The 19,325-nt window shown below is 45.4% G+C and overlaps 1 protein-coding gene across 1 annotated transcript; it reads left to right on the top strand.

Moving 5' to 3' along the window:
• The first annotated feature begins 1,409 nt into the window (after positions 1–1,409).
• LOC114483955 (PDZ and LIM domain protein 1-like) lies at positions 1,410–12,468 on the top strand. Its single transcript, XM_028487047.2, has 4 exons — positions 1,410–1,447; positions 7,134–7,285; positions 8,352–8,436; positions 12,235–12,468. Exons 2-4 carry the CDS (start codon positions 7,218–7,220, stop codon positions 12,436–12,438), a joined length of 357 nt encoding a protein of 118 aa, XP_028342848.1. The 5' UTR covers positions 1,410–1,447; positions 7,134–7,217; the 3' UTR covers positions 12,439–12,468.
• Positions 12,469–19,325: the final 6,857 nt, after the last annotated feature.

Raw genomic sequence — 19,325 nt, 5'->3', positions numbered from 1 at the left:
CTGGAGCCTGTGCTCCGCAATGGGAGAAGCCACCACAATTAGAAGCCCTCAGCAACTAGAGAAAACCCGCGCACAGCCACGGAAGACACAACACAGCCAATCAATCAGTCAATTAAAATTTGGAACATAGAAGAAGAAAGAGATGTGCCAGGACCTTTCAGTTAGGTGGTTTCTGTAATTGCATACTACATTTAGCTGTGAGTTTTCTGGTGGAGGCAAAATAGGAACCATGTTAAGTTATTTAGGCATCTGGAATGAAATAACTTCTGCAGTACTCCATTTGCATTCAAGGATGTTGACCAGTGGTGTAGGGGATTTTTTGTTTGTTTGTTTTGGTAAGATAGGAAAATACTATTCTAATGGATGTTTCTTGCCTCACCCCACGGATGGCATGTGGGATTTTAGTTCCTACCGGGGATGGAACCCCTACCCCCTGCAGTGGAAGCACAGAGTCTTAACCACTGGACCTTCAGGGAAGTCCCTGGATGTTTCTTTTAAGGGCCTTCTATGCATTTTAATAGAATGTAAGCCTTGAAGTTGTCTCTGGAGGCGCTGAGATCTTAGATTCTAAGTATTTTTTGTTTACCTGGTTAAGTTCATTCAGGGAGAACTTTGGGGGAAGGCTGGTCAACATCTCCCTTGATGTTCCCAAACCTAATGAGCATCAGAATTATCTGGGAAGCTTTAAAAAATAAAGATTCCTGGGTCCCACTGTGTAGACCAGGGGTCCCCAACCCCCGGTCCTCGGACCAGTATCTGTCTGCAGTCTGTTAGGAACCGGGCCGCACAGCAGGATGTGAGCCTTGGGCGAGCAAGTGAAGCTTAATCTGCCGCTCCCGATCGCTTGCATTACTGCCTGAACCAACCCCGTCCACCCCGTCCGTGGAAAAATTGTCTTCCACAAAACCAGTCCCTGGTGCCAAAAAAGTTGGGGACCGATGGTGTAGACTCCCCTCGGTAGATCTGAAGTGGGATGTAGAGATCTATTTATATTTTTAAAACCTGAGGGCATCTGACGACCAACTTGTTTGGGAACCATTGCCTCATCCTTGCCAATGTCAGTTTCCCCCTGAGTTATTGGTGAGCTGGGTCAATTTCTGGTCTTAAGTTTAATACTTTTTTTTTTTTTTTTTTGCGGTACGCGGGCCTCTCACTGTCATGGCCTCTCCCGTTGCGGGGCACAGATGGCCTCTCCCGTTGCGGAGCACAGGCTCCGGATGCGCAGGCTCAGCGGCCATGGCTCACGGGCCCAGCCACTCCGCGGCATGTGGGATCTTCCTGGACCGGGGCACGAACCCGTGTCCCCTGCATCGGCAGGCGGACTCCCAACCACTGCGCCACCAGGGAAGCCCTGGTCTGAAGTTTAGATGCCAGTTCCAAGGGTCAAGGTTAACAACGTTCTGCGAACATTCAGGAAATTGACCTGTATTCCTGTCTGCAGATTAAAGTCAGAGAACCTTTGAACAGGGACAGTTTTTCCCTTGGGGGTGGGTGGGGTGAGGCTGCTTCAGAACTGTTTAAACTGTTTGACAAGTATTTGGTTAAAACCCCCATCTCTGTCAAAAGACTGGCAATACAATTTATCATCCAGACTGGAACACTGTTGAAAATGAAAAGGGGTGCTTTTGATAATTATGCTGGGAAAATCTGTTACCGTCCTGGGCAAACCAGGGTGTCTTGCAGTCCTAGTCATAAAACATTTCTGCATATAATTTTTTAACTAAGCCAGTGGTCACAAGCACGTTTGCATGAAGGGGTTCGGAGACAACATAAAAGAGTTTTGACTGGAGGGTGAGGTAGTGGAAAAATTAACAGCTGCCAGAAAGATGCTAAATGGCAGCTGGTCCCAGGTTTCTGTGTTGGGGGCAGTAGAGCATGGTGAGAACTGACAAAATGGAGAGTGTCTGCCTCAGCTAAAGGGGGCAGAGCATAATTTAAATTTTGAAAAGCCAAGATTATAGACTGGATTCATTTCATGGGCCTCCTCCAGCTTTCAATCTTGAGCTTAGGGAGTTAAAGGAACCCAATCTGGCTGTCAGTCAAACGCGTAATTTTAAGTGGAAGTGCCTTTGCACAAGTCCTCTAGGGGAAGCCAGCCTCAGAATGGCTGTCCTAGAGGCTGAATTGTCAACCCCTCGAATGGGTCTGCTTCTCTCAACTGCCATTAGGGAATATCTGACAAATACAGTCACCTTAATCTCAACAGAGCTAGGGCTCAGTGGTTGTTTCTTGGCAGTAACTGGGCAGTTGAGTCAGAGGCTATGTTTAAACTCCTTTGTTGTTCCCCATTGTTTTCCAGATAAAGTACAGTCTTGTTAAAAAGAAAATGACAGAACTCTTACAGCCTGGTCTATTTTTACATCTCCAGACTCCTCCCCTTCCTCTCCTTTCACTCCCTGTGTTTTATCTGTGCCAGTCCACGTGCTATTCCTGTAAGCTGGCATGCTCTTTTCTGCCTCCTGTAGTGCCTTTGCACAGTTTTAAGCAATGCCTCCTCCATGGAGCCTTCCCTGATTTCACCTTTAGGTTCCCATTGCCTCTGTACTTGTTTCTAGTATCAGCTGTTGTACATACCTGTCTGCCCCAGGAGATTGTGAACTTGACAGTGTGCTCTGCCTGAATCATTTCAGGTAATCCTCACAACAGCCTTTCGATGCCTGGACTGTTATCACCCCTGTTTCATAGGTGAGAAGAGTGAGGCACACAGAGGTGAAACATCCCACCCAAGGGTACTTGCCTCACAAGCACCAGAGACGGGACTTGAACCCTGTTCATCTAACTTCATTAGCCACATCTTAATAAGCTACACTGTCTTTGAGAATGGACTTAAGGAATGTCTATCTGATGAGTGAATGAATGAAAGGAGGTAACAGAGGAGGGATAAAATAGGTATACGCCATAATGCGGAGGAAGAAAGTCATCTTTTCATTTGCTGTGGCCAGTGGGTATGCATCCAGTTTTGTATAAAAGCACTATTTAGTTATTTAGATGTAAATCGAAGAAAGTGGGAGAGCCACATCATAGTCCTATTCTGCGCCATTTAGAAGTGACATTCTATGAACCTTCTTTTGTGTTTAGAAGTCTGACGGCAGTGCACAGGCTTTAATGATGCAGTATAGGGTGGATGTACAGATTGGCCTCTGAGCAAAGTGTCTGCCTGCAGGGCCAAAGGGTGAGAGAGACATGAGTGAATTCTGCAGAAGATGGCAGATTGTTCACTAGTGGAAATTGTGCCTAACCCCATTTATTCTCAGGTATCGAGAGTTGTGTGATCAAGTTGTATGGTCTCTGGGGAAGAAAGCTGGAAGAGGGCTTTTGAGAATATCCATTGAACTAATTAATGGGCCTGTCTCTTTGGAGGAGAGTATAGGACTTCTGTTTTAGAAACTGAAGGTGACTCCATTCTGAGCCGGTTCTGATGGAATTTGACGGTCAGGAGGAAATCAGAACAGACAGTGGGGCATGCTGGGTTAGGTGGATGGACCTTGCCAGCTGTCAACCCGTTCCTCCACTTCCTTCTCCATGATGATGCAAATAATGTTGGCTACCTGATAGTATCTCAGGACTGGGAAATTAACCCTTGCCAAACAAACTGTGTTTGACACATAATTAGCACTCATTAACTGATAAATACTGCTATGATTGTGATGGTTAGTGTGCAGTAAGGACTGGAGTCCTCCATTCATGACGGGAACTAACCAGAGTTGGAGACACAGGCCTCTGGCCTGAGAGCTTTTCAGTTCTGACTTGAGTATTTTATAAGGGGAGGTGTTACTGGGCCCCAGCTCAGCACAGACCAATAGAGATGGTTGTCTGACGGATGGCGAGTGGCACCCAGGCCTTGGCAGGAGTTTGCGACACTCCAGTTCACTGTGTTGAAGGCCACAACAGATGAGTCTGCTCAATTCTGGATTTCTCTTTGGCTCTGACAGTTGGGTTTGGAGCCTCTGCTTGTGGCATTGTGGTAAAGCAGAAGGGGAATGGAATTTGGAATGAGGGGATCTGGTTTCAAGTTCAGACTCCAACCTTTAGCTGTGTGAACTTGAGTCAGTCACAGCTTTTCTGAGTTTCAATTTCCTCATCTGTAAAATTATATGTTGGTGGTGAGGTCATCATCATTATTATCTCAACTAGGAGAATGTATGTGAAAGAGCTTTGTAAAAGGCAAATCCAATAATTTGTTTAAATCCATTTTCCCCCCAGAAATAGACAGCTCATAAAAGAATGTGGACTTTAGTCTTTATGTGTGATTCCATCTGAGTCCCACCTGATGATGTTGTCTTATAACTTTCTGAGATTTCCTTTGGCTCCCATTAATTTGGCTTAAAAAAAAAAAATCAGACCAAAAGATAAGATGGCCAGGCCTTGATTACTCAGACTCAGGGCTCTTAAGACTGGTTCTAACTTGTCCAGGATCTGTCGGGATGTACTTAGCAGATATGCCTCACCTCCAAGACAGTTTGAACCAAATGCTGGAAATTCCAGAGTTCTTAGCAGCTGAGCGTATGAAAGTAAAAGGAAATTTCTATTTTCATTTTCTCAAGCTTTTTGCCCCCCACCGCCCCCATCTCCTCATTTTAGTTTTGTTAGTGGTCACAGTCCAGGATAGCAGCATGATTACATATTTAACAACCGCTAGATATTTTGGATTCAGTCACTCATTGGACAAATATTTATTGAGCATCTACTATGTGCCAGTCACTGCTAGGCACTGGGGATACCACAGTGCAAAAGGCAGACAAATCCTGCTCTCACACACCTTACTGTTTAGTAGCCTCTCAAGCATTATGTAAACAAACCCACAGAATAGATTTACAAACCTAACTGACAAGTGCCGTGAAAAAGACAGTGTATGCAAATGTTGATGGGGTGCGGGGGGCAGGGGGAAGGTTGACAAGGGATCTAACTTAGATTGGAGGGTTCAGGAAAATCTTCTGTGAGAAGGGTCATTTAAGTCAAGAAGTTAATCAGGTAGTGGCTACAGCAGGTGCTAAGGCCCTGAGGCGGGAAAGAAGTAAGGAAGGCTCCTGTAGCTAGAGCTTAGTAGGGGAATGGCACAGTCCTGAGGAACCTCATTAGTGATTCTGGATTTTATCCAAGGGGACTTCTCTTTAAGACCATGAGAGTTGGTCATGATAAATGAGTTCAATCAGGCTGTTCTCCCTGGAGACAGAGTTTGCCAACCCAGAACCATGGTTCATCCCAAATAAAGTGATGCTTAGGGCCATTTGTAAAACAAGGGGTCTGTGTTGTTCTTTAGAAAAAAGCGAAATATACATGAAGTCACACCAGGTCAGTCTTCTCGGGAAGACGGGCAGAAAATGAGAGGAATTTGTCTTTATGGCACATACTGGGTGACTCAGAACTAACTCCCCGAAGTCAACTGAAAGGAGTGCGGCCTACGGTCGCCTGTATAAAATATCTTTTCCCAGTGGCTGCATTAGAAGAAGATCCGAACCTCGGATTGGGGGCTTTTGTTTTCTAAAGGCCAGATCTCTGGTAAACAGATGATGGGAAAGCCAGAAAGGAACGTTAGGAGGTCAGGATCTCTGTACTGGTTTCCACATCCTGCTACATTCCAGGAGAGTTTTGCCTGATAAAGTCATAGCATGTCTGAACCGGAAGGAACCTCAAGGGTCAAGTCATCCACCCCTTATTTTGTGGGGATAGGGCACTGATGGGGGGTGGGGATAGGGCACTGATGGGGGGTGGGGATAGGGCACTGATGGGGGGGGTGGCCATGACAGCAGCCATCACACTAGCCCACCTCAGAAGGGTCAGTGTTTTCCGTTTGGCGAGGGCTGATTGGAAACTGGCTGCTGAAAACTGCATCAGACACGCAGGCTCAGGACATAAGCCTTGTGTCCTGATTTGATGTCTTGAAAGGCCTCTTACCTGTGGTTCAGCCTTACGGAGACCCTCAAATGTTTGTAAGATCTTCTTCACTGGGCTCCCGGGGTCAAGGGCCTTCTCCAAGGTGAGGCCAGAACCCTGTGGGTGCTGGGAGTCTGGGCGTACTCTGCTCCTGGAGGGCTTGGACTTCTCATCAAGGAAGGTCTTTTAATGTCAAAGTCATGGACTGACCTTGGGATGATGGTCCTATTTTTAGTATACCTTGGTTTAGAAAATACCTAATAGTAAAAAACTTCTCTGAGGTTAGTACTACTTCAAAATGAGTTCATACTTTGTTCATCACAACAGCGTCTATATTCATTTGAAAGATAGTTGTACATCTCCACGTGAAGCTTGATATTTATTCAGGTCACATGTAATGCTCACTAGGCAGATGAATTTGATGACCCATTGCAGTCATTGGCTGGCTTCCCCCAAGCATTGGTTGCCCATAAATTTGGAACCACTGGTTTTAGAAGCACTGGCCTGTAGAAAATCAGCCACCCAAAGGGGCTAACCCTAATAGTCAATTTCCTGGCTGGGAGGAAGTGAACCGGTATAAACCTATACTGTTGTATTTTAAAATATTCTTTGTTGCTTTTTTCAATTACAAAAGTAATTCAAGCTCATTGTATAAACCAACAACATTACAGAGATGTAATACTGTGAACAGTTTGGTATGCAGCATCTCAATTTTTTTGTGTGTGTAAATAGCATCTTAATTGTTTTCTATAGAAATAGGATGTTTTTGTACATAGTGTTCTCTAAGTGTGTGTTTTTTTAAATTGGTGACTAATTTTAGGGAAGCAGCAAGAGACAGTGGGAAGAACATTGGGTCTGCTTTAGGGTTTGAGTCCTGGCTCTGTATTATACTATTGATAGTTGGATGACTAGTAATACAGTAATATATCAGTTGGGTGATCCCAGGTAAGTCACAGATCTTTCTAAACCTCAGTTTCTCGGTCTCTAAAATGGGGACCAATATGGGGACTGATACTTGCCTTCCTTTTTCACAAGGTCATTGTAAGGATCCAATGAGATGGTAGATAGAAAAGAACTCATTGCCAACCATAATGTATTACATAACTATAAAGGATCATTACTATTGAAACATGATTTTAGCCTTCTTTCCTTTTTAAATGCTTTGATCCACATTAGTGAATACTTAATCCGGTGGTAACTTACTCAGTGGTTTCCTTGGAGACAGATGGTAACTAAGCCAGCTCTCTCCTTTTTTCCAGGTCACTCCCGGAAGCAAGGCTGCTACAGCTAATTTATGTGTTGGAGATGTAATCACAGCCATCGATGGGGAAAATACCAGCAATATGACACACTTGGAAGCTCAGAACAAAATCAAGGGCTGCACAGACAACATGACTCTGACAGTAACCAGGTGAGGCCCGTGGAAACACTCGCTCATTTCTGGTCGACTGGAAGCTGCTTGTGGGCAGGGACTACCTCACCTATTTCAGGATCCCCTACCCACCCAGCTCAGTGCCTTGTATGGTGTAGGCAGGCAGAAGGTCTGTGGAATTGAAATTTCAGGTTGCTCATTTTCCTCTCTAATTTTCACGGTGCTCTTCATAGTGTGGGCATCTTTCTCTAAGATATTTGCATTTTCACTTGACCTAACACAACTAACCAAAATTTTGAGGTAGTGAAATCAGTATAATGAAATGAAAACCATCTTGTACACTTCAGAGCCCTACCCCCATGGGAGGTGCACTGTTTTCTTACTATCCCCTCAAAAGCACATTTATCCCTCATTCTTGTCTCCATTTTTATCTCAGTCCACATCTTCTCCTTCAAGACATTCATTCATTACAGATTGATTTTTTTGATCCATTTACCAACACATTGAATAGCTCCATCTTGTATATATCTGGCCTTGTGCTGGGCACTCTGACAATAAAAGGATAAGTACAAATATTCTTTACCCGTAAGAGTGAAAAAATGCTACACTAATGAAAACTGAGACAAGACCTAGAGAGTTGCTGTGTGAATGGTACAAGGAAATCAAGCTCAGAAAAGGAGGCATCGCTTTTGTTTGGTCCAGACACACTTCACGAACAAGTTGGTTATCTGGTCTGGATCGGGAACACTGGATGAGATAGAGGAGTCCTGAGCAGAGGCGGGCGGCATCAGGCATGCTCAGGAGCGTGGAGGAGGCTGGTGTGGCTGGGTCAGCGGTACGGAGCACAGTGGGGGAGGATGAGGCTGGAAGAATGACAGCAGCTTGGGAAATCCCGCAGGGCTGAGCGCACACAGCCATCAGACATGATGTCATGAGGTTGGTGCTTCCGAAAATCACGCTGATAGCAAAATGGAGGGGAAAGCGGGGGCAGAGTGCTAGTTCAGAGGCTAGCAGTCGGGCAAGAGGGGACACTTTCCCACTCCATTTTTAGTATATTTTATTTATTTAGCATGCATGAAACAACAGCTTTGTCAATCTGTTGCAGATCTGAACAGAAAATCTGGTCTCCTCTGGTGACAGAGGAAGGGAAACGTCACCCATACAAGATGAATTTAGCCTCTGAACCCCAAGTAAGTACTTGCCCACCATGGCCCTTGCTCTCAGCACCCAGAGGCCTTTCTGCTTTTGACACAGCTAGGCACACTCCCGTTTTTCCTGCCCCGGAGGCAGGGGATAGGACGCAGGGGGAGGGCCCTCCGCTGACACTGCTGGGACCTGGCTCTTGTTTGGTTCTTCCCGTAAGGGAACTGTGGGAGGAAGGGGCTGGAAAACCCCAGGGCAGTGACGCCAAGGCCTGGGCTGGACACGGCGGGTAGGAAGGGGATACGGGAAGCGGGTGGAAGCTTTCCTGTGCAGAATAGGGTGGCAGAACCATGGCAAAATAGGGGTGCTGACTCAGCTCATTATGGATTGCAGATGCAAATGAATCATGCCAGGGACAAAAAGAAGTTTGGGTCCTGAGGCCTAGAGCCTAGAGGAACTACAAGGAAATTTAGTAGTAAACCCAGACATTCCCCGCCCCACCCCGGGTCCCGGGTCCTACTGCCTGGTTTCCAAGAGCCTTAGGATGGGAATCTCTAGTTTTCTTACAGTGAGATCTTAAAATTACTAAAATAAAGTGGTAGTTCATATTGGAAAATGTGATAGGGAGCCAATGCACAATTTGTTGGCCAAATAGAATTTCCTGGATGGGAGACTGTCCTGAGATCCCATATTTGTACATAACAGATTATAAGTGATTGTATTTCTTCTTTAACTACATCTCCTAAATTATCTACAATGAATGGGTAGTCTTGAGAAACAAGGGGAGAAACGTAGAGAAGAATGTTTAGAACATCTTTGTAAAATTCCTCACACCTGATAGCTACTTTTCACAAAGTGTGTCTCTTGGATAAATTAATGAGTTGTTAGTGGTATGTTAAGTAGGTAAGTCGATAATGGCTTTTGAAAACTTCTTTTAGACTGGTTTGTGATCGTTATACATTTAGCCCCATGTGAAGATTTGAACTTTTTTTTTTTTCTAAATTTGGGACACTGTTTCATTTTTATGGTGTATTGAGATATAATCAAAAGATAACATATAGCTAGTTATCTTTTATACCTAAAACAGAAACTTGTATGAAATTGAACTCACTGGGTACATTAGTGTGGGTAAATTGAGTGGCTGTATGTGAATGGTATTTTCTCAAATGTCTTCCATTAAAATGTCAGAAATGCAGTCACACAAAATTTTTTCCATTAATATAATAAAAATAATACTTAGTCCTAAGAGTCACTTTAAGGATCATTTTGCATCTGGCATTTCAAAACTGACATGACCATATTATTCTGTACAGCCCCTCTAAGGAAAGTTCATGAAATGGCATTCAGTCTATAAACTGGCAGTTGTACAAACTAATTTAAAACATGCCACAGTCAATTCCAATTTCCTAGGGAGTTCTCAGCCACTTCATTAAATTTACTATAAATGTTGTTTTAATGTGTTAAGTCCTTATATGTTTTATAATATATAAGGAATGATTTTGTTTTAATGTGGTCTATCTAAAATCCTAGTTTTCACTTCAGTAAGGCAATGCTTACATTTTAGTTATACTTTTTATATGTATTATACTTGAATTTTCATCTTAAACATATAATCTGAGTACCTATATTAATCTTTTGAAGGTAGTGTTCTTCAGATTAAAAAAATCTCCAACACTTTAACATCTAACTTGACTATACATTTCTTTTGATTCCAGTAATTCTTTGTTCATATGAAAAACTTCCCACCTCTCATTTTTCCAAAATCTTCCACTTCCAGTCATTCTAAAACAGAGGAATGACTAAGAGCAGAGTTCATCTATAATTAAAGGATTTGTTCATTCATGTAAGGCTAGCCCACACCCCAGCTTATCTGAGGTCAGTGTAGTTACACACCTAGTTTATATTTCCTCATTATTGAGTTTCCTTGGAGACATAAATACAAAGCCCAAACAATGACATCATCCCTTCCAAAAGGCAGGCCCTGAATTAACCGCCTGACTTCTGGAAAGACCAGTATTCACATGGGGTTAGAGATACTCCTTTTATATACAAAACAGATACATTCTTAGGAGATTCTCTATAAAGTAAAAAATCAGAATTTCCAACCTGCATTTTCTACTGACTTCCATTCTAACTGAAAATGTGTTTCTATGGAAGGAGAAGGGAATGACACTGGTTGACTGTCTGCTGTGTGCTGGGCACTGTGCAATGGCTAAGAAAGAAGTAATAACTTGCCCAAAGCCGAGCAGGAAGCAACAGGGAAAAAACTGAGCCAAGACAGAAATATGAGGGCTCTTCCCTGGTGCTCAGCATCCTAAGATGCTCCTAAGGAATTGCTGTGGGGAAGGAGAGAGGAGGAAAGAATTGCAGTCCTGGCTGCCGCTGTCCACCTGCCCCACAGAGCTGCAGGGTAGCCAATGACGGGTGCCAGAGTCCCAGGCCACCCTTCGGGAAGTCTGCTACTGTTAATGACCCCTTCTTATTCCTTGGGGTGGTTGTGCCATAGAACGTACTTAACCATTCTTTGATTACTGCTGAAGTTATTTTCTTAACTAATTATACTTCCCCTTTGGTGAACAAGCTGTGTGTACTGAGCTTTTGTCCAACGTGGATAAAGTCAGCTCAACGTAATGTATACAGTAAAACCGCACTGATTCCGACTTGTTGAAGAGGGAGACTATCTGAATCATCATAAACACATTTTCATGTTGTCTTTTAAGTCAGTACACAGTGAATTAAGCTGGTGGTTTTCATCATCGTTTTCTAAGAAAGTGTGAAAGACTTGAAGGTTTAGTGAAGAAAGAGAGAAAAAAAAAAAAACAAGGAAGAGCAGTCGTTCTGGGCCTGGGTGTTAACAAGGAGTCCAGGATTCAGGAGGATTTCTGGGAGACCCAGAAAATAGGACGCACATCGAGTTTAGAAGGCTGCACAGAGTACGCTCTCACCTGGGAGCAGGGTTTGAACCAGAACACCCATGCGGAAAGCATCTTGCTAACTGAGTCATCAGAAAAGCCGTGATTTTTTTCAAAAGGCGAACGTTAGTTTAAAAAGTTTTCGGGGGTGTTCTTAAAGTAGCTCCTAGGTGTTGCAGCTGTAGTGATTATCCACCAAGTCCTGGCAGTCCAGCGTGGAGGTGGAGGGCGCTTCCTCAAATTACAGAAAGAGGGGAGTGAACACAGGAGGAACTCAAAGTCCTTTCCTGCAGCTCCCCTGGGCGCCGCGCTGTAGCAGGTGTCCCCCAGCCTTCTATCTGATCAGCCTTGGCCTTCTCCCACACAAAACACCAGATCAGTCATTCCCCGTAGCCCCTTCTGCCAGCGCACTGAGGCTTCTCTGCCTAGTCAGCAGCTGCTTCACTGGTGACACAACAACCCTCTTATCTTGCTTCTCTAAACCGCTCCTTCCTGGGGAATTCATCTCCACCTTTTATCATCTCCTGCTCCGCACTGAAGTGATGCCAGTTCCTCTCTTCCTGGTACTTAATCCCTCTGGAAATGTGCCCTGAAAGGGTGTTTCAGCTCTGACTTGGATCCTGACAGCCCAGGGCATCAGGGGGTGTCCTGCCCAGGGGTACCCAGCAGGAGATCAGGCTCTGCTGGGCCTCAGGGAAGAACCAGGAGGCAGAGCTGGTGGATGAAACTGTACACGTGCCTGGCTCATGCAACGTCCTGGGTCTTGCCCCATGTCAGGTGGGTTTGTCAGAGCCCCTCAGCTAGTTTGGCATTGAGCCAGGGCCATCATAGCTCATTGGAACACCTCTCTCTCCCTGGCACTCAGCCTGTACCATCCATCGAGGGGTGCATATTGGACACCCCCCTGATTTCTCCTCTGATCTCTGCCCGCAGGAGGTCCTACACATAGGAAGCGCCCACAACCGGAGTGCCATGCCCTTTACCGCCTCACCTGCCTCCAGCCCTGCCCCCAGGGTCATCACAAACCAGTACAACAACCCAGCTGGCCTCTACTCCTCTGAAAACATCTCCAACTTCAACAACTCCTTGGAGTCAAAGACGGCAGCCAGTGGGCAGGAGACGAATGGCAGAGCGTAAGTAGGCCCGTGCAGTCCGCTCTGGGCCAGTCCTGGAAGAGGCTTTTCACACCAGGACAGGCTCGTGCAGGCAGTGGGGAGAAGGTTCAGCCACTAGCCCTGGGAGAAAAATGCCTACCTTAGCACAGTTCTTTCTGTGTTCATTTTCCTCATCTCTAAAAAGGGGGTAATACCACCTGCCTTGTAGGGCTGTTGTAAAATAAGAAGTAACCTGTAAAATGCCAGTACCGTGTCTGACACACCAACTGAGTATTCACCGAGACCTATGTTATTATTATCCTGGTTTCCGTGGTCATTGTCTTCTTCTAAGTGACCATTTTCCTTCCTTGACAGCTCTGCTGCTTCCCAAGAAACTCTTCAGTTTTTATAGTCTGGGCCTTCTGCTTATGATCACCATTTGGTCTGAGCAAGGCAAGAGTACCTGAATGCAGTTTTTGGTGAAGCAGTGTTTGCCTTTTTCCCTCAAGTGGCCCAGTAGAGATAACAGAAGGAAGTCCATGAGGATATAAATGTGTGTCTGTTACAACAGGTTCAGATCTGGGGCAGAGGCAGAGGTGGGCTTGCCCAGGGGAGAGGAAGGGTTGCAGGTGGCCAAGGTGGAGAGGTCTAAGGAAGCATCCTACTTAGGGCTGGGGAGGCCTGTCGCCTTTGGCCACAGCTGCCTCTAAGTCTTTATCCAAAGGATCCTCTGCATCTTCCCAGCAGAGGGGGCCCAGAGTCAACTCCCTCCCAAACACTTTGAAGATGAATCCAGAAACACTGGGAATCCCACAGCCCATGGTAGAGAACTGGGTTTGAGGACAGAGAGTAAGAGATGGGATCAGTTATCTGTGGTGGAAAACGGGAGGGCCTAGGGCACGAGTTACCACCTCAAGTGCCCAAAGGTGGCAGGGAAGATAAGGACTCAAGGACAGAGCTCTGAGTACAGACAGGGGGAGCAGAGCGACCCATGGCAGCTGGACAGTACGTGTCCCGTCCAGAGGGGGGACCACTCCTTGGCTCCAGACAGACACCACATGCAGGCCTAGGATTCCCATTTCTGATGATTCATTTCATCAAACCACAAGTCAGAAAGCTTCTTTTCATCTGAAATCCCCTGATTTTCAGATGGTACTGACAGTCAGACTTGCTGGAATATACCGTGTGCTCCAAACTTGTCTGATCTCGGAGGATCTTTTCCGCTTGGAACCCTCAGTTCTTTTTTTTTTTTTAATTGAAGTATAGTTGATTTACAATCTTATGTTAGTTTCAGGTATTTATATGTATAAAGTGATTCGGTTTTTTATATGTGTATATATATATATATTTTTTTTTTCAGATTCTCTTCCGTTATAGGTTATTACAAGATACTGAATATAGTTCCCTGTGCTATACAGTAAATCTTTGTTGTTTATTTATTTTATATATGGTGGTGTGTATCTGTTCTGTACTCTTAATTTATCCCTCCCCCCTTCCCCTTTGGTAACCATAAATTTGTTTTCTATGTCTGTGACTGTTACTGTTTCAGAATTTCTGGGGTCCCTGGGCTTGGACTCAGCAAGACCCACAGTACCAGGCCACCTTGTGGACAGAGGGGCAGCAGGCCGCAGGCAGGAAACTGTCAGCCGGCAGATATCTGGCTTTTATGGCTAAGTAATATTCAGGGGTGTGCGTGCGTGTGTGTGTGTGTGTGTGTGTGTGTGTGTGTGTCCACATCTTTTTTAGGTCCATCCATGTTGCTGTAAATGGCACTATTTCATTCTTTTTTATGGCTAAGTAATATTCAGGGGTGTGCGTGCGTGTGTGTGTGTGTGTGTGTGTGTCCACATCTTTTTTTTTTTTTTTTTTTTTTTAAAGAAGATGTTGGGGGGTAGGAGTTTATTAATCAATTTATTTATTTTTGCTGTGTTGGGTCTTCGTTTCTGTGCGAGGGCTTTCTCTAGTTGTGGCAAGTGGGGGCCACTCTTCATCGCGGTGCGCGGGACTCATTATCGCGGCCTCTCTTGTTGCAGAGCACAGGCTCCAGACGCGCAGTCTCAGTTGTTGTGGCTCACGGGGCCTAGTTGCTCCGCAGCACGTGGGATCCTCCCAGACCAGGGCTCGAACCCGTGTCCCCTGCATTAGCAGGCAGATTCTCAACCACTGCGCCACCAGGGAAGCCCGTGTCCACATCTTCTTAAACCAAACGTCTGTTGATGGGCACTTGGGTTGTTTCCATGTCTTGGCTATTGTAAATAGTGCTGCAGTGAACACTGGGGTACATGTATCTTTTCGAATTAGAGTTTTCATCTTTTCTAGATATATGCCCAGGAGTGGGATTGCTGGACCATATGGTAGCTCTATTTTTAGTTTTTTAAGGAACCTCCACTGTTCTCCATAGTGGCTACACTAATTTACATTCCCACCAACAGTGTAGGAGGGTTCTCTTTTCTCTACACCCTCTGCAGCATTTGTTCTTTGTAGATTTTTTTTTTTAATTTACTTATTTTTGGCTGCATTGGGTCTGTTTGTTGTTGCGTCTTCGTTGCTGCATGTGGGCTTTCTCTAGTTGCGGCGAGTGGGGTCTACTCTTCGTTGCGGTGCACGGGCTTCTCATTGTGGTGGCTTCTCTTGTTGCAGAGCTCGGGCTCTAGAGCACAGGCTTCAGTAGTTGTGGCGCATGGGCTTAGTTGCTCCGCAGCATGTGGGATCTTCCTGGACCAGGGCTTGAACCCGTGTCCCCTGCATTGGCAGGTGGATTCTCAACCACTGCGCCACCAGGGAAGTCGCTCTGTAGACTTTTTGATGATGGCCATTCTAACTGGTGTGAGGTGATGCCTCATTGTAGTTTTGATTTGCATTTCTCTAATAATTAACGATGTTAAGCATCCATTCATGTGCTTGTTGGCCATATGTATGTTGTCTCTGGAGAAATGTCTATTTAGGTCTTCTGCCCATTTTTTGATTGGGTTGTTTTTGATATTAAGTTGTATGAGCTGTTTGCATATTTTGGAAAGTAACCCCTTGTCAGTCATATTGCTTGCAAATATTTTCTCCCAGTCTGTAGGTTGTCTTTTTGTTTCATTTAGGGTTGGAATCCTCAGTTCTTATACTAGCTCTGAAGCCAATTTTGCTGTTCAATTTCTTCTCAATTCACCTTTAACAAGACTCTGCCCAGCTGTTAGGGCGATTAAATGGCAAACCCACTGCTGCAGATATAGGTTAGGACAGGTTAAGGCACAAGAGGTTCCAAACTACTTAAATGTTTGGAAGGAGCTATCGTGGGGAGCCCCTTGATCATACTGTGCACACAGTCCTTCTCCCCGAAAAAGAGAGGCAGGTGTTCTGGGCACCACGCAGGTGCCTGTGCCCAGCACTGAGAGGGCTTTGCAATTTCCTTTTAAGCTGCACAGGGCCTAGCAGGGGAGACTTTCTGCCGTGTGACTTTGGCTTTACAAGATGTTAAAGGTCACCAGCATTTACTGTAGTAACCAAGGCAAAGTGGCTACTAATGCTCCTTCGTCCTTCAGTTCTGAGTCCTGCCAGGCCCTACTGGCTTGAGATGATGATGATGCCCTTCACGGTGACTGTGGGGGCCTATGGGGTACCTGAGAAAGAGCGCCATGCTGGGCCCCCCTAAGCTTTCCACGGACATACCCCGAAGGGAAGCTTTCTCCCAAGCAGCTCAGTGGGGAGTTGAGTGGTGGAAACACCGAGAGCCGTGATCCCCATTCTTTGCTGCTTTTTTGCTGGGGGAGGCTGAGAACGTGACCCTCTTTTACTGTCCCAGAGTGGAATGTTCCATGATCTGGATTTAATAACCCAGGAAATGACACATCCTTAATTGAAAGGCTGCTATGCATTGGCAGAAATATGTGCCAGGGAAGTATTTTTAGTGTGGCCTTGGCCGTTATTCTTTCATTAATGTCTTCTTTCTTCTTCTCTCCTGCTCCCCGCCTGTTCCCTCCCTCCAGTCTGAAACAATTAAATCTCTATTGTCTGGACACTGTGCGAGCCTTTCCTGCAGCCCCTCTCCCCTCCTGCGGCAGACCTTCTTGGCCACAGCAGCCTCTTAGTCTTTATCACAAGTCTCCTTCCAGGTCTTCTCAGCAGAGGGGTCCCAGCTCAGGCTCCATCCCAAACTCTTTGAGGATGAATCCAGCAACAGTGGGAAAACCGGCAACCCCTGGCAGAGGAAATACCCTGTGTGTGCGTCTCTGCTTACTGGTCTGTTCCGAGAGAGGCCACTTGTGCATATCAGTGAAGGAAGATCCTTGTGCAAACCCAGCAGCTACCAGGTCATGTTGCCGCTCTGTCAGCAGAAGTCACAAGCGCTCACCCGCCACTGTTTAGTCTGTGAAATTCGCTGAGGTTACAGAATTGGCTCACTTCATACTTTGCATCTGAGGTCATCACGATACCCTGGGGCGCACTCTGAGTTTCTTTGTCGCATGCCCTTCAAAGCAGCCTGGTGTGTGTGTGGCCATCTGTCTTGTAGGATTTCCCAGGGCCCCATCCCCGTCAGACAAGAACACAGACAGCATTGCCACTGCCAAATTCAACGGGGAAGGCAGGCAAGAGGTGCCCGCCATCTGCCTCCTGTTCTCCCAGCACACACGGTTGAATGGGAGGGCCTCTGGGTCAGTTCAGCTTAACAGTCGTTTAGTGAGTGCCTACTGTGTACCAAGTGGGTGGAGGAAATGTGGCTCTGATCAGCAGAAAGCTTTCACCTGCCCTCTGACCCCTTTCCACTGAGTTTAGGGGCTCTGGTCATTTTCTGGTGATTTGGGGCCTGGATTTCATATATATGTGATACTGCTTGATACTTTCTTAAAGGTGCAGGCTTTATAGATAGAGGGGCCTGAGCCTGAATTCCAGCTCTGCCTCTTGCTAGCTGTGGGACCTTGGGCAAACCACGTAACTTCTGAAACTCAGTCTCTTCATCTATAAAGCAGATAATACGAACTATCTCACCACCAGGTTATTGAGAAATTTCAATGCGATGTGCAAAAACTATCCAGCCTGGGGCCTGGCCTCTGGTGGTGCTCAGTAAATGCTACTTGTTACTGATTTCAGCATGCATGAGGAGCTCCATACCCATCACTTCTGAGTACTAGGGGCTCCAGAGGACGGAAGCACGTAGACAAATGTCATGGAGAAGATTTTGCTGTAACTTAGGGTAAGCTTCTTTCTTTCCCAGCACTGTAGCTTAAGTTCAGCCAACCGGTACAATTGATTACCTTCCTGATGGAGTGGTATTCATGGAATAATCAGCTGGGCTCCCGTAGCCACCACAATAGTCCCAAGATACTAGCTCTTCCAATTTGTGTTCTCAGGTTATCCCCCCATAAACTCATGAGGCAGATTTCTAAGCAGGTACAGTGGAAATAAAGGGAAGCATTCACTGTTCTTTGTTCAGCTGATACCAGAGGGATTATATTAGCCCTGACTCACTGGAGCTTGGTCAGAAGAAAACCTCCATCATGAAGGTGGCTGCTTGCCCCTCTAACTAAACTTGCCCACAGGCCACAGAGAACTGGCTTGGGGGTCTGGATGTTCCTCCCTCTTCTCCTGGTGCCCAAAATTACTCCTCTGGTTTCTTATTAGATCCAACATCTAGGCCTTTGAAGATTAAAACTTAGGGAACATTCTGACCAGGCTCCCCTTCCAAAAATGATTACATAGGGTTTCTTAGAATTGCATATTTGGTGAACATTGGGGTAACGAGGTTGGGGCAGCTCAGACATGAACAGTTTTTCTGAGTCAGCCTACATCCTTTCTCCCCACCTACGTAAATATCACATACTAAAATCTCCTCTACATCATTTCCAGTTAGTGTCTAGCCTCCATCATTTGGAGAAAATTTGTCTTAAACTTAACTAAACTTTTTATTTTGCAATAATTGTAGATTCATATTGCACTTATAGGGAACAAAACAGAGAAATCCCTGTAGCTTTCACCCAGTTTCCATCAATGGTAACATCCTGAAAACCATAAGCATGAAATCAAAACTAGAATAATTGACATTTATATGGCCAAGATACAGAACATTTCTATCACCACAGAGATTCCTCAGGTTTCCCTTTTATAGACACACCCACTTCCCTCCCACCCCTACACCCCACTTTACCCCTGGCAACCCACTAAGCTGCTCTCCATTTCTGCAAATTTGTTATTTTAAGAATGTTATTAATGGAATCACACAGTATGTAACTTTCAGAGATTGACTTTTTTTACTCAGAATCATTCACTGAGATTTATCTGATTTTAGTTAGGTTGTTTTAGGTACCAGTAGTTCCTTTTTTTTCTGTTCTAAAGATATTTTTTTTTTAAATTGTGGTAAAAAACACATAGCATAAAATATACCATCTTAACCATTTTTCAGTATAAAGTGCAGTAGTGGTAACTACATATATATTCTTGTACAGCAGATCTCTAGAAATTTTTTGTCTTGCAAAACAGAAACTCTCCACCCATTGAACAACTCCGCTTTCCCTCCTCCCTCCAGCCCTGGGCAACCACCATTCTATTTTCTGTTTCTAAGACTACTTTAGACACCTCATATAAGTGGAATCATGCAGTATTTGTCTTTCTGTGACTGGCTTCTTTCACTTAGCATAATGTCCTCAAGGTTCATCCATGTTGCAGCATGGGTCAGAATTTCCTTCCTTTTTAAGGCTGATGAATATTTCATCGTATGTATATACCACATTTTGTTTATCCATTCATCTGTCAATGGATATTTTGGGTTGTTCCCACTTTTTTTTTTTTTTTTGTGGTATGCGGGCCTCCCTCTGCTGCGGCCTCTCCCGTTGCGGAGCACAGGCTCCGGACGCGCAGGCCCAGCGGCCATGGCTCACGGGCCCAGCCGCTCCGCGGCATGTGGGATCCTCCCAGACCGGGGCGCGAACCCGTGTCCCCTGCATCGGC

This window comes from Physeter macrocephalus, unplaced genomic scaffold (genome assembly GCF_002837175.3).
Source record: "Physeter macrocephalus isolate SW-GA unplaced genomic scaffold, ASM283717v5 random_1106, whole genome shotgun sequence".
In the NCBI taxonomy this organism is placed as follows: Eukaryota; Metazoa; Chordata; class Mammalia; order Artiodactyla; family Physeteridae; genus Physeter; species Physeter macrocephalus.
This window is presented reverse-complemented; position numbering and strand designations above follow the sequence as displayed.